Raw genomic sequence first — 15,116 nt, 5'->3', positions numbered from 1 at the left:
GGCCATTGGATTTAGCCACAAAGTGCCCGTGGTGAAGGCTGTTTCAGTGGAGTAGGGAGTGGGCATAGAAGCCAAATGGGAGTGGAACCAAACCGCAAACGGTAGGTGAAGTGGAGACAGCAAGTACAGAAGCGTCTTTCAAAAGACTTGGTAAAGAAGGAAAAGAGATAGGGCAAGAGCCCAGTTGAAGATACCATCCAGTTTGAGAATCCCACACCATTTGGTGGCGTTAAGCGCCCTGAAGAGAGGTAGGTTGCGAAGGTCTTCTGACATTCAGATTTCCAGTGGGGCTGGAGGGTGGATAGCTGAGAGTGGAATTGGAAGCAGCAGCCCCTCAGAGAATCAACATCAGAAATTGCTCTTAATGGCTGAGAGGCAAACTTTTTGTCACTTCAACTGAGCAGAACTCTCCAGGGCGACTTATGTGGCTAGGTAATTTAGAATGTGAGTTGATTTTTGTTTGTTTGTTTTTGTTTTGTTTTAATTTTATTTTTTATAAACATATAATATATTTTTATCCCCAGGGGTACAGGTCTGTGAATCGCCAGGTTTACACACTTCACAGCACTCACCATAGCACATACCCTCCCCAATATCCATAACCCCAGAATGTGAGTTGATTTTTTGAGAAGAGTTCCCCTCACCTCTCCCCCCCGCAAAAATCCTTGGGATGAGTATGAAATAATCGTGGGAAGTTCTCGTGACCCATGTGTTAAGAGTCAGGGCTTCAAGGGATGAGGTACCTGGGTGGCTCAGTGGATTAAGCCTCTGCCTTCGGCTCAGGTCATGATCCCAGAGTCCTGTGATCAAGTCCCGCATCGGGCTCTCTGCTTGGCAGGGAGCCTGCTCCCCGCCCCCCAACCCCACCTGCCTCTCTGCCTACTTGTGATCTCTCTCTCTCTGTCGAATAAATGAATAAAATTCTTCATCTTCAAAAAAAAAAAAGAGTCAGGGCTTCTTCAGCAAGGTGTGGAGCTCGGTTCTGTAGACAATATTGTTCTGTAGGAATAATGTCAGACCTCAGCGCATTCTAGGGCTCGATCTAGCCCCGGATCTGTGAGGTGAGATGTCAGCAGTGAGAAAGAGCAGTAGGTGTTTATTGTAAAGCACTAGCTCAGATTCAGAAATCAATAACTGCTTGACATTCTGAAAAGCACCCTCATGCTAGCAAATCCAGTGCCACTGAGCACTGATTTCCTAGGAGACAACAAAGTCGCTCAATCATCCTTGTCTTCTGTAGGAAGAAAACAGCCAAAATGGAGGCCTAGGCAGAGGATCTGAAACTCTGGCTCTACGTCTGAAGCGGATACCCCCACGGATTATAGAATCTCGAATCTGGATGGTTCTGCTTCTGAAGCTGAGGGAGGAGAATCCTAGGGGCGTCCAACTAGAAGAGGGTTTCGCTCAAGGAGGCCCAGGCAGTGATGTCTTGGAGGAGAACCATAAGCCCTGAACAAAAGGCAAGGAGGGGATGGAAATCGAAGTAGGACAAAAATCTTGGCTTGGGAGCCTTGGGAGTGGGATGGTTCTGTTCAGGTATAAAGAATAGATAAAGGATAGTAGGTGAGTTAGAACAGAGCCTGTTCAAGATGAAGATGTATTAGAGCTTACTGTTTTATATGGTTCTCCTAAAGCAAGTGTACAGGACTAGATCCTATCTTCCCCCTTGAGACGTCCCCCCACCACCACCCTGCCCTGAATTGGCTGAGGCTGGAGCTGAGTTGGCTCCTTGGGAGACACAAAGCATTATGGGAGTCAGCCTTGGACTCAAGCTCTTATAGATGCCCCTTGGGCCCACAGTTTTCTCCCTGGACCAGGTGCTAGAATCCACACTGGTGGAGAGCAGTCCAAGAATCCCTCTAACACATACTGTGGCTCCCTATCCCCCACAGGAATGCTAGATGTCTGTGGCCAAGGAGGTGGGGGGCTTCAGGCTTAAGGCAAGGGATTTCAGAGATCTGGATGTATCTAGGAATCAGTCCTCTAATTTGTAGCAGGGTCAGTGGGGGCAGGTGGAGTAGGAACAAGACCGCTTGGATTTTCCCACCTGGCCAACCCACCACCCCTTCTATGAGCAGCGCTTCTCAGCAGAAGCCTGGGCGTCTAGGGTGTCGTCAGCAACCTGGTACTTCCCTAGGTATTGACTGGGTGGTGCTTGGTGGTTCAGGGAAGTAGCAGGGATCATGGTTGTGATGACCAAGGCAGGGGGATTCTGGATGAGGCAGGCATTTGTGGTGTTACTGTTGGAAAACTTGGCTGAGGTCCAAGGAGGGAAGAGCAGAGGAGTCCAAAGAGAAGGCAGAAATGGTGAACATCAGGGCTTCTATTTGGGGCTAGGTTTACATGTTTTATTGGATCATCGGTTTGAGGGTATGGGTGAGAGACCAGTAGATTCCTGTTCAGAAGACCTGGGAATGGTTCCTATGAAAAACAAGATCTCCTGTATATACAATATGATTTCAATGATGGGCATGTGTGTATATAAAGAAAGAAAACTGGAAGGAAAGGACTAAGCCACTAACCACTTAATGGGCAGGGCCATCAGCTCATAAGGTTGACTGCCCAAACTTGGATAATTAGCAGAGGGAACTAAATTCTTCTGGGTCCTTTCCACTTCTCCCTTCAAACTTGACACTTGGCCCTATGTTTCTGACCGGGACCTGGACTTCTTTCTGATTCTTCACCCCTACCACATTACTTCTAGTCTCCTTGGGTCAAAATCCAAGACAGGATTCAACCTGGGAACTTTCTACTCCTCCAGAACTCCCTGAGTCCTGAAGTTCACACTCTCCCCCCAAGAGCAGAAGGATCAAGAAACGGATATCAAGGGGCACCTGGGTGGCTCAGCGGGTTAAAGCCTCTGCCTTCAGCTCAGGTCATGATCTCAGGGTCCTGGGATCGAGTCCCGCATCAGGCTCTCTGCTCAGTGGGGATCCTGCTTGCCCCTCTCTCTCTGCCTGCCTCTCTGCCTACTTGTGATCTCTGTCTGCCAAATAAATAAATAAAATATTAACAAAAAAAAGAAAGAAAGAAAGAAATGGACATCAAGTTGTAGTGGCTGAAACAAGCAACATGAGCACAGGAGCCCCAAAGTTCCAACTTTCTGTTTCAGTTTCTTCACTTGGCAACCTGGTCTGGTGAAAGGACATGGAACTTTCTGGAATCTTTTGCAAGCATACCTTCTGTTGATGCACTGATCAGACATCAGTGAGCTAAGTACCATCCCTCAAACCCCAGGAATTAGGATCTTCATAAAACAAAAAAAGATGAATTCCAAATTGCAGGGAGTGGATATGGTGTTGTAATATGTAATATGGTAATGTTCCATTCCAAGGAAATCTATGAGCTCCAAGAAGCACCCTCTCACCTTCAGGCCTTACTGTTGGTAGAATGAGTGTGCCACCCTATGTGGCGCTGGTTGTAGGAGATTTCATACAATTAGGTCTTTTTTTGGGGGGGGGGTGAAACAATTTTGCTTTTCTCCACACTCTAAACTGTCCTTAGAGCTGAACGTATACACCTGTCAAGTGAATTGATGCCCTATGTGGGTATAGTTCTTCAGAAACCCCCTCAAGACCGGGGCGCCTGGGTGGCTCAGTGGGTTAAGCCGCTGCCTTCGGCTCAGGTCATGATCCCAGGTCCTGGGTTCGAGCCCCACATTGGGCTTTCTGCTCAGCAGGGAGCCTGCTTCCTCCTCTCTTTCTGCCTGCCTCTCTGCTTACTTGTGATTTCTCTCTGTCAAATAAATAAATAAAATCTTTAAAAAAAAAAAAAAGAAACCCCCTCGAGAAAATATGGATAACTCTGCCGAGTTGACCTCCTTTTTTATTTTTTTAAAAATTTTATTTATTTATTTGAGAAAGAGAGAGAGCATGAGCAGCGGGATGGGTAGTGGGAGAAGCAGACTCCCCATTGAGCAGGGAGCCCAATTCGGGGCTTGATCCCAGGTCCCTGAGATTAGGACCTGAGCCAAAGGCAGACACTTAACCAACTGGCCGAGTCATCCGGGAGCTCCAGGTTGACCTCTTTTAGAATATGAATCGTGGGGGAGATACAGACTCATTCACATAATTATGTGTCTTTTTAAAAAAGGATTTGTGAAAACCAACACCAATTAGGAATACAGGACCACTTCCATCTTTCTCTAGCAGCCCTTACTGGAAAGAGTTTGCATAAGCCTTCCCCAGCTTGAGCTGTGGGGTGGGGACTTTGGAAATGGTCTTCAGATTTTCAGGGTTAGCTGTTTCCTTAATCCTATGGACCCATTTGGGAAGGGGTTTGACCTGTGTGTCTTAAGCAACGTTTGTGTTGGAAGCTGGTCCCTTTGATTTCCGAGCCATACAGCAATGCTGTCTCATTGATCAAAGCCATACAAAATGCCACATTTTGTTCGGTAATGAGGCCCAGGGACGGGCTGGCTGATGGACTCCACATGTGAGGCAATGGAGGAAGTCTCAGGATTCCCACTCCGAGGCAAGCAGCCCTGCTCCATGATGGAATGATCAGAGCCTCCCCAAGCCCGCGATTCTGCCGATGGGGTCTGAAGCTCTGAACTTAGACAATGTGGCTGGTGAGAAGTGCTCCTAGATAATGGAGATTGGTTCCCTCTGTTGTCTATCCTGGTCCTGGCGGGAACAGGAATGGGGAAAGCCCTCATTTGGGCTGATGTTTGAGCCATCCCAGAGATAGCATGTTTCAAGGCCTGCTCTCCCTGAGTGAATCTGAGGAAGTAAGCAGGCAGCTGTAAAATTTTAAAACATTCTCCCCCAAACACCCATTGTAGGAAGAAAGCGTGCTTAGGATTCAAGGCAGAAGCTGATTTTAGCTGCTTCCCAAGAGCAAATGGATTTACATTGCTCACTGTAGTACAGTTTTCCTCCTGCCCACCTCCCACCCATGCTCTCCCTTATTGATCCTCACTTTTCCTCTCTCTTTTTCTCTCTGGCAGCGGCAGGACCCTATCCAGAAGACGTGTGTAAGTCACAGTAAATAGGAAGAGGACAAGTCAATTCTAGCAAGCATTTTTACAATACAGCTACAGACTATTCAAACAGACTTCCTGTAGCCTAGAACTACACACAGAACAAGACTCACCCTAGAGAAATCCTGCCAGAACTCCAAGGAACAGTGAGTACACACTGATATTGACCCACGGTTTCCCTTCCTAGGAGCTCTGCTAAAGGAGCTCTCTCTTCTGGTCAAACAGGTCTGCCCACCATTCCCTAAACACATCTCACTGCTTGCTGTCCCCTGGAATGCTTGGACTCTCCATCTCCTTTATGACCCAAGTTCAACTCTGCCTCTTCCACTAAACCTACCCTCTTCTCCTACCTCAAAATGCCTTCTGGCACCTCATATCTACGTATAGCATTTAGGACATACTCCATTGTCATAGGTACCCCTCTCTCCTGCTAGCCAAAAACCTTCCAGAATCAGAAACCAGTCCTCACTCTGATTCGCAGTGGGACCTGTAGAGCTAGCTCCTCGAATTGCAATGTAGTGGCTAAATGTAGTGGCAACGTTCCAGAGACAGACTGCCTGGGTTTAAATCCAGCCTTGTTGCTAGCTGGATGACCTCAGTTATGTCACCTAACATCTGTGTGCCTCAAACCCCTGAAACGTGGGAATATTAATAATGCCTGGCCCATGGGGTTACTTTGAGAATCAAACAAAGTAATACTTGCAAAGCACTTTGCATGTTGCCTTTCACGCATGGCGTACTCAGGAAGTGCTACTCTTTATCCACACGGCACAACTGTATACTTAGCAGGAATCTCCGGGTGCCAAGGTTGGCAGGCAGCCTCAAACCACCCTCCCTGGTGTCAAGCTCAGTTTCACCTTATACCAAGTTTACCAGGCACTCCCTAAAGGAATTCCCTACCTGGCTTTAACTGTCCTTTCTACTTCCTACTCCGATCCCTCAGCTGACCCATGACATCTTCCACCGCCCTGCCCCCGTTCTGTCCCCAGACACACTCTTGCCCATTCCTACCGCTCTGCCTTTGCTCACAATCTTCCTCCTCCCTGCAGTGCTGGGCCTGCCCTTCCCCTTTCAAACTCCCACCCAGCCTTTCTTGCTCCACTCAAGCCTCACCTCCTCTAGAAAGCTGCCCTGGTAACATCAGTTGACGTTCCTCATCCCCCTGCTTCCAAAATTCCTTGGCAGCAAACGTCAGAACCACATAACTGAACATACACGGAGAGTTTTCACGGTGACTTCTTGAGTCTTGGTTTTATCTCCTCGGGAAGTTGATGACTTATTTAAAACCAGGTGGGAGGTTTTCCCCCTCTTCTGCCACCTACCCCTTCCTTACCTTTCTCGTCCTGGGTGCCCAGTGGGTGTCCAGTAAGACTTACTAGCCAATGCCTCCGTGTACCCTGGGCTCTCCAAGGGAAGCCAAGGCCCCAGCACTCTTTCCGGCAGTGAGCTTGGGCTGCGGTGAAGGGCAGAAGCCAGGGGACCAGTTTCTATTGACTTCACTTCTTTCTCCATGGCCACTCAGGCCACAGAATTCGCAGGGTCTTCAGGTAAACCCTCCTTCAAACTGGACTGACCCTTCAGTTAATGGTTGACACTCTCTGTTTACCTTAATGATTGCCAAGAACTATTGCCACACTTCAACTGCCTTGGCCCTAAGGGTAGAAGGCAATGGGTGGTGGCATAGGGTTGGAAATGCATTGCTCCATCCCCAGCCAACTCGGGACACAGAGCATCGTGGTCCTGCCATCTGGGGGAAGCAGTCCCTTCCCCTTCGCCTTGACTCCAAGATGCCAGGAGGCACCATCCACGTCTTCTTCTCTCCCCATAGTCGTTATCGTTCTAGAGGCTGAGACCTGGAAGGGATGGCACCCAGGGCAGCAGCCCTCTCTGCAACTCGCCCACACACTGGATCTACCTGTAGCCAGGGGATGGGGGAAGCCCGAGGGCTGTTAAGGAGCCCAGGTCCAGGTTAGCCTCCCAGATGGGCTGAACGTGGCCACGTGGGTGACAGTGATGCCTCTGGGACGGGGCAGCAACTCCAGTCTCTGTGATCTGCCTCGGGAAATGCATTGGGAGCTCAGGGGATCAATCCTATTTAATGATTGTGTGTGGGAGGAAGGCGGGGCTGGTTAATGTTTGTCTGGTTCCTCTTGGGCTGTGGGCCATATCTGGCTCGGGCCCTGAGCTCTTTGTCCCTCCCCTGGACTGGGCTGACAGTACCTAGTGGCACAGTGCAGACACACCTGCAGACATTCCCCAGGAAAGGGCAGCGGCAGCCAGGTGAGGAAGCTGGGGACAGGGGGAGGTGGGCTGGGGAGGGGGAGCTGGTGTGGCATGGGGGGTGCGCAGGGGGCAGAAATGGGGGCTGGGGAGAGGCCTGGGTTTTGTCTTCCCTTGGCCTCAGCATTAAGCCACTTAGGTCCCTTCTGTGCTTCCCTCTGGGTAGAGTGAGACCCCTCCTGCCGAGTGCCAGGCTTGCTCAGCCTCTCTCTGGACCCTTCGGCTGTTACCCTCTTTCCGAGCTCAGAGTGGTTTCTCTTCTCCCCGCCCTTTTTCCCCCAGCTGTGGATTCCCTTCATCCTCACAGGGCTGAATTCCCAGGAAGACTTGAGCCCCCCTCCCCCCATGCCCAGGGTGGCCAAGTTCATCTCTTTAAGACGCTTCCTGCCAGAGATGGTTAGGGTTCGGTGGACCATTGGGCACTGCCAGGTGCTGTGCTCCTTCCCTGACTGGAAGGTAAACCAGGCACGCAACCAGCCTGGGGTTGCGGACGGGTGAACACAAGGCACTCAGCAGGGGCAGAAGGAAGGCTGACGGGGCTGGGATTTGGAAGCGTGGCTTTCCGTTTTCTTGAGGGAGGTAGGCAGACTCAAGCTGAGCCATGAGTAACGAGTGATCTGGAGATCTAAAGGAGGGGAGGCCCCACAGCTGTTTGAAAGTTGTTCCAGCTGTTGGGGACAGCATGGCAGAGCGCACGGACTTAGAAAAGGAGGTGGGGAGAGGAGGCTTTAGACAAGAAGGCTTCAGATGGAGAGACTTCCATTTGAAGATGCAGCAGAGCAATGGGCAAGGGACCCACGCATTGGTGGGGAGCCCCTAAGTTGGGCTCCAGGACTTGCTGACCAGCTGTGTCTTAAGTTACTCTGAGCCTCCATGGCCCCATCTGGGAACTGGAGACAACAAGCCACAGCTCACAGGCTTGTTGTGAGGATGGGAGTTAATGAACATCCAGCTCCTGGAACACTATGGGCATTCCATAAATGGTGGCTGTTAGTTATGATAAAGCCCAAGTAGGGAGCAACAGGAAGTCAGATAGTTGACGGAGGAATAAGAGGGTGTAGTCTGCAGAGTAAGGGAGCTTGTCAGTTACCAGTTCCTAGGAAAAGACCATGCCCAAGGGAGGGAAGGAGAAAAGTGGAATGAGCTGGAGTGACCCTGACCCTAGCCTGGTTACAGTATATGTGGCAGGGCGGAGAGGATGAGCAAAGTGCCTGAGGTGTCCTAGGGCCACAGGGTGGAGGCAGGGTGGGGGAAGAGGGGGAGGGCTGGAGAAGTTTGGCCTTGGCCACACCAAACTGAAGATGAAGGCAGCCTGAAATTCCGGAAGAAATCCCAAAGAAAGCCCCTTGTCCTTTCCTGGCCAGAGCCTGGTTGTGAAGCCAGGAAGTGTGGAAGTGTGGAATGCGAGGCTGAACAGAACCTCATCCAGTCCAACTAGGCCTTCCTCCCAAACCCAAAAAAACACTAGGATTTCCTGTAGTTGGAAGGAGGGACAGGGAAGAGGGGGGGGGCAGAAAGAGAGAGAGAGCTGATGAATGGGTATGGGCACACATCTTCGTGTGTGTGCGTGTGTGTGCCCATGCCCACGCACGTGAGCATATGTGGAAAGGGGTCGAAGTTCTGAGCTATGGGCCAGGTCTCGGTGAGAATGCAGACTAAGGGAGGCTGTCCAAGGTGGTGTGAGGTACAAAGGCTTTGAGGTGAGAAGAAACGAAATCAGAAACCTGACTCTACCATTTCACAGAGTTGCCATTGAATCAAGTTATTTAACGTCTCTGAGCCTCAACTTCCTTGTCTGAAAAATGGGGATACCATTACAGGATGGTTGTGTGGACTGGGTGCGATCTCCAGATCTTGAGCTGTCCTTGGGTGCCTGGGCAATTCAGAATCCGAGGACGAGGCCAGGGCCTGACAGAGCCAGGGGAGTCTTGTCTAATTAAACATGAGAGCATGAGAGCAAAAACAGGTCTGGAGCAATGCAGAGCATATCAATACTTGGACTTTAACCCAAAGTCACAAAGGCGGTTTGGATTTCAAAATCAGGTCCCTCCCCCTGGATGTTTTTAGAATGAAACCCTTGAGGTGCTGATGTTGACATAGGGATAAACTCTCCATCCCAAGGGAAGAGCAAAAACCGAGATCCCAGTGCCCACATGAGGGTGCTTAGGGGCCCCAAAGGGAGCTCACTGGTTACGTCCCAGAGGGCGCAAAATGGGGGTGAAGAGCTCCAAGAGCCTAGAAATTCAGCAGTGGCCAGGCCAAACGAGGAGCACCCCTGCACTGCAGAGAGAACAGCTCGAGTGTACTCTGGAGTCTGAGGAAACCGCCGCAGAAAGGTAAGGCAGGGAAATCGGAACAGATCAGGAGGCAGTGGAAAGCCCTGGGAGGGAAGAAGAGGAAGAGTTACCAGTCCATAGGAAAGAGGAGAAGGGGCTAGAAGAGAATACAAGCCAGGCCAGTTTTGAATCTCTTTGTTTCTAAAAAATACTCGCAGACGGGCGACTGGGTGGCTCAGCTAGTGAAGCGCCGGACTCGGTTTCGGCTCAGGTCATGATCTCGGGGTTGTGAGATCAAGCCCCACGTCATGCTTTGTGCTGGGGGTGGAGCCTGCTTCAGATTCTCTCTCTCTCCCTCTCCCTCTGTCTAGCCTGCCACCCGCTGGCCCACACTCTCACTCTCTCTCCCTCTCTCTGTCTCTCAATAAACGAATAAAAAAATACAAACACTCATAGAAAGAAAGATTATAATTCTAGCCAAGGTGGTCAATCTTATGGGCAAAAGCATGGGCTCTGGAGTCAGTTCAGCCCGACTCCAGTCCCACTTCCATCACACACTAACTGCATTGATCTGTGTGACCCTTGGACAAGTCCCTTCACCTTTCTTTACCTGTTTCCTCTTGGGTGACGCAAGGATTAAAAGCAACACCCACCTCACGGGGTTGCTTTGAGCTTCACAGGAGGTCATGCACGTGCAAGGCCTGGCCTCACAGGTGCTCAGTAAATGGTTACTCTTCATAATGTTCCTTGACCACCGGTTTGTGAATCCAACGTGTGTCACCAGATGAGGCATTTCTTTACTGTCAACCACTGGGCCTCCTGCAGCAGCCCTGCCTTCAGAACCCGTGGCTGAGCAGAAAGGGCACCCGTGTTCCTACCTCTCCATGCTGGTTTAGGCCCCAGCATGAAATCAGTGAGGCTTTTTAAAAAATTATTATTTTAAGTTAAATGAGAAAAGAAGACCTTGTTCAGAAAAGTACTCTGTGTCCCGTGGACCATCTCTTCATCCCCCGGGTTCTTTCATCCCATTCCCCAATTTTTCCATGGCTAATATCCCCCCCTACAACGGAGAGAAGCACCCCAGTCTTCCCCACCACCCACCCCCACCCCCACTACCCTTGTACGGGGACAGGAAATGCCCCACATGTCCCACAGGTCCAGGCCTGTGTGCTCTTCTCACACCCAGTTCCCTGCTTCCAGCATCATCTACTCGGCTCAACTTAGTGGCAGAAGTGGTGGGAGGTGGGGGAGAGGAGGAGGCCTTCTTTACCTGCACTGCTTAGAGGGGAGTTTCTTCCCTAGAGCTACTGGCAGGCTCAGAAAACCAGGAGGTTACAATGTAGATTTGATGGGGGGGGGCAGGGCAGAACAGCCTGTTCTATCTCCGGACAGATGCCTACGTCAAGGGCAGCACTGGGAAACAGAAAGTGGGACATTGGGTTTGGCAGACCACCCAGTCCCCCGAAACAACGTGTTTTCTCTTCTTGATTAGGTGCTTATCTCCCTTGATCATCATCTATGAAACTGGAGCTGAGCTGGGAACTTGTTGCAGGGGCTTCACTAAGCTCACAATGACGTGGGAATTAAAGATTATTTATTTATTTATTTATTTGACAGAGGGACAGAGAGAGAGAAAGACAGCGAGAGAAGGAACACAAACAGGGTGAATGGGAGAGGGAGAAGCAGGCTCCCTGCTGAGCAGGAAGCCCAATCCCGGGGCTCAATCCCAGGACTCCGGGATCATGACCTGAACCGAAGGCAGACGCTTAACAACTGAGCCACCTAGGCGCCCCTAACCCTGGGTATTAACAACCCATTTATAGATGAGGGAGCAGGCTCAGAGGAGGTCGGGAGCTAGCCCACGGTCGTGTTAGGCGAACAACCCAGATTCAAACCCAAAAGCGTATGACTCTTCCCTGCCCCATCTTCCAACCTTCTGTTTGCTTGTTAACTTGCTTTCTCACTCTGGTTTGTCCTCATCGTGTGCCCACCTGCCACCTGAAGCTCAAGGAGAGATGGTGAGGGTTTGCTCTGTGACACTGGAGCTGGAAAGTACTCAGGGGTCCGCAGCTGCCATGTTTCTTGCGCTCTCGCGGGGAGCATTAACCCTTGCTCTTGTTATCGTCATTCTTTTTTTTTTTTTTTTTATGTTATGTTAGTCACCGTACATCATGTATTGATGTAGTGTTCCATGATTTGTTGTTCTCGTATAATACCCAGTTGTCGTTGTTCCTAACGGCTGGCTTGGGTGACACCGGCCGCGAAAAGGATGAAGGGCCGGCCAGGGAAAGAGCCTAAACCTCGGCTTCAGATGCTTGTCTGTCTCATCCTCCTCTGACACTTCTTAGCTTTGTGACCTTGAGTAAGTTACTTAATGTATCTGAGCTTCGGCCTCCTCAGCTGGAAAGACTGGGGTAAAGTCCTTGGAGGCTTGCTGAGTGGGTCCAAAGGAAGAATGTATGGGAAAAAGCTTAACACGGTTTCTGGCTTGAGACATATGAGTGAGCTCACCCATACATACCGTGCAAGGGATCTCAACCAAGGAAAAATCCCGCTGACCCCAAGTTTCTAGTAGAGTCATGGGCGATGGCCTCGGCCCAGAGCCTCCTGGTCCCCTTGGGTCCCCTCTTCATGCACCTGTCTTTGTTCTATCTCGCCCCCACCCCCCACCGTGGCCATTCTTCTGGTGGGGCTGTGGGGCGGGTGCGGCGATGGACCGGGCGGGCACAGAACAGGTGGGTGCAGGCTGGGTGTCCGGCGCTGGGACACAAGTGCTCTGTGTGTAGGGTGGGCGGAAGTCAGGGCGTTTGATCTGAATTCTAAAGGGCGTTGTTCAGAGCCCCACAAAGGTCCCATTGTGCAGACACTGGGTATAAAGCAGCATATGACTCCCCAGCACCGGGCGGCGATGAATTGGAACGCAGGCGCGAACCCAGGGACCACTCCCCCTGCACAGACATGAGACCATAGGGGACCTGTCTGGGTGGCCTCAGGGATAGGCGCTCCCCAAGGTAATGGGCTTTGTTGGGCTCGCCCCAGGTCCGGAGCTAAGGAGCTGGGGGATGGGGAGCTAAAGAGAATGGCTGAGGGCAGAACAAAATGGACCTGGTAAAGAAAGGGGCTCTGGAGAGGAAAGAATGTTGGATGAAAGCAAAGAAGGGAGATGGGCTTCAGGGAAGTCAAGTCAAGTGAGGAGGAGGAGGAAGAAGAGGAAGAGGAGGAAGAGGAAGAGGAGAGGCTGGCAAGGGATGTGGGGTGATGAGGAAAGCACTGACCATCCTTCTTCCCTTCCTGTCACTGGCTCTTGGAAGGGGTGACAGGGGTGGCGGGGGTGGGTGTGTGTGTCAAGCCATGTCACGCTGCCCAGCTTTCTGCCCCAGCTTTCTGCCAGCTCGCTTTGTGCCTCATCTTTTGCAGGTGTGAATGAGGCAGGATGAACTGGACCGGTTTGTACACATTGCTCAGTGGCGTGAACCGGCATTCTACTGCCATAGGTCGCATATGGCTGTCGGTCATCTTCATCTTCAGGATCATGGTGCTGGTGGTGGCTGCCGAGAGCGTGTGGGGTGACGAGAAGTCCTCCTTCATCTGCAACACCCTGCAGCCTGGCTGCAACAGCGTCTGCTACGACCACTTCTTCCCCATTTCCCACGTGCGCCTGTGGTCCCTGCAGCTCATCTTGGTGTCCACCCCAGCTCTCCTTGTGGCGATGCACGTGGCTCACCAGCAGCACATAGAAAAGAAGATGCTGCGACTCGAGGGTCACGCGGACCCCCTGCACCTGGAGGAGGTCAAGAGGCACAAGGTCCACATCTCAGGGACGCTGTGGTGGACCTATGTCATCAGCGTGGTCTTCCGGCTAATGTTTGAGGCCGCCTTCATGTATGTCTTCTACCTGCTCTACCCCGGCTACGCCATGGTGCGGCTGGTCAAGTGTGAGGCCTACCCCTGCCCCAACACAGTGGACTGCTTCGTGTCCCGGCCCACCGAGAAAACCGTCTTCACGGTCTTCATGCTGGCCGCCTCGGGCATCTGCATCATCCTCAACGTGGCCGAGGTGGTGTACCTCATCATCCGGGCCTGTGCCCGCCGAGCCCAGCGCCGCTCCAATCCGCCCTCCCGCAAGGGCTCGGGCTTCGGCCACCGCCTCTCACCTGAGTACAAGCAGAATGAGATCAACAAGCTGCTGAGCGAGCAGGATGGCTCCCTGAAAGACATACTGCGCCGCAGCCCCGGCACTGGGGCTGGGCTGGCTGAGAAGAGCGACCGCTGCTCGGCCTGCTGATGCCGCACACAAGGCAACCTCCCCTCCTACACCCCTCCCCCGTCCCCCATCCCCCTGCCCCTGGCCCTGCCCCTCCTTCTCCCCTGCCAGGTGCGGGCCTCTGCCTGCTAGGGACTGCAGATCAGATCAATGGAAATCTCCCTCTCCTCCCTGGTTTCCCTTCCTCCACCCCCACACCCCCACCCCCGCCTTCTGTCTGGGGGGCCAGAGGGGTGGGGAGCCGAAGCTGGCCAGGCCAGTGCTCAAGGGTGGGGTGAGGGGGCAGGGGGTGGCTCTTCTTGTCTGTACCCCCTTTCCGCTTCCCTCTCCCTCTTCCTGGGGCCACTGGGGGACAAGAGATATGATGCTCTGACAGCATCTCCAATTATGAAACTAATCTTAACCCCGTGTTGTCAGATACCCTATTTCTGGAGTCACATCAGCAGGGAGGGACGTGGGCAAGTAGAATGGAAGGAGGGTGCTCTGGACATGTGGGTGGAGAAGAGAGGGTAGTCAAGGCGAGAAAAGGAGGAACAGCACTTTGCTGGCCACAAGGAGGAGGAGGACAGTCTGGGATGGAGGAATTAGGGAGGGAGGAGCAGGCAGATAAGTTGGAGTGGGGGTTGGTTAGGACCGCCTTTGCCTCTCATTCCCAAGGCCTCTCTGTGCCTGAAATGTTATACATTAAACAGGATTTTACAGTAAACGAAGAGGTGGCTTGTGTGTTTGTCAAGTTCTTTCTCCCGCAACCTCTGACCTCCCCCTGGATGAGCTGGTCTTGGACTTTTGCTGATCTAGAAAGCAGTGTGCAACAGAAGCAGTGAGACCCTGAGCCGTTCTTGCCTCGTTTATTTTTTTTTTGCCGGGGGTGGGGGGTTGGTTTGGTTTGGGTTTGGCTTTTGGTTTGGGGGGTGCTTAAATTTTTTTTACTCACAGCTTTATGGGCACCAGGTGCCCTGAACCCCTTCCTTTTCTCTTATTTTTTTCATCCATTCTAAGTATAGTTTATGGAGTGTTCATAAGTGCGTGCAGTTTTGTAAACACGGCCGCAATATATTATAAAACATTTACATTACCTCAAGAGGTTTCCTTAGGCCCCTTCCTCTGATTTGAAAAACATTAAAATGGCAACTCCATCTGGACAGACAGGAAATGATAGAGAGATTTTGCAAGTCGGAGAAGGTAGCACGTGTTCCCTGGGTGAGGGCCCCTTTCCCGAGCTCTTGGGAGAAATAGCCCCCTTCCTCCCTTGAAACTCAGGTGCTCACTGCCGCCATAAGCCACCTGCTGGACTGCACTGGGACTCTGACCCCTC

General features: G+C 51.7%; 1 protein-coding gene across 2 annotated transcripts; it reads left to right on the top strand.

Annotated features, from left to right (window-relative positions):
- Positions 1-7,115: 7,115 nt before the first annotated feature.
- Positions 7,116-14,511, top strand: GJB1 (gap junction protein beta 1). Of its 2 annotated transcripts, none has more exons than XM_047716673.1 (2): positions 7,116-7,261; positions 12,955-14,511. In XM_047716673.1, exon 2 carries the CDS (start codon positions 12,971-12,973, stop codon positions 13,820-13,822), a length of 852 nt encoding a protein of 283 aa, XP_047572629.1. In that variant the 5' UTR covers positions 7,116-7,261; positions 12,955-12,970; the 3' UTR covers positions 13,823-14,511. The 2 variants fall into 2 exon arrangements, with proteins under 2 accessions (XP_047572629.1, XP_047572630.1); XM_047716674.1 differs by lacking the exon at positions 7,116-7,261 and adding an exon at positions 11,739-12,548.
- The last annotated feature ends 605 nt before the right edge of the window (positions 14,512-15,116 follow it).

Source organism: Lutra lutra, chromosome X (assembly GCF_902655055.1).
Source record: "Lutra lutra chromosome X, mLutLut1.2, whole genome shotgun sequence".
Classification (NCBI taxonomy): domain Eukaryota; kingdom Metazoa; phylum Chordata; class Mammalia; order Carnivora; family Mustelidae; genus Lutra; species Lutra lutra.
The sequence above is the reverse complement of the archived record's forward strand: the minus strand, read 5'-3'. Positions and strand labels throughout refer to the sequence as shown.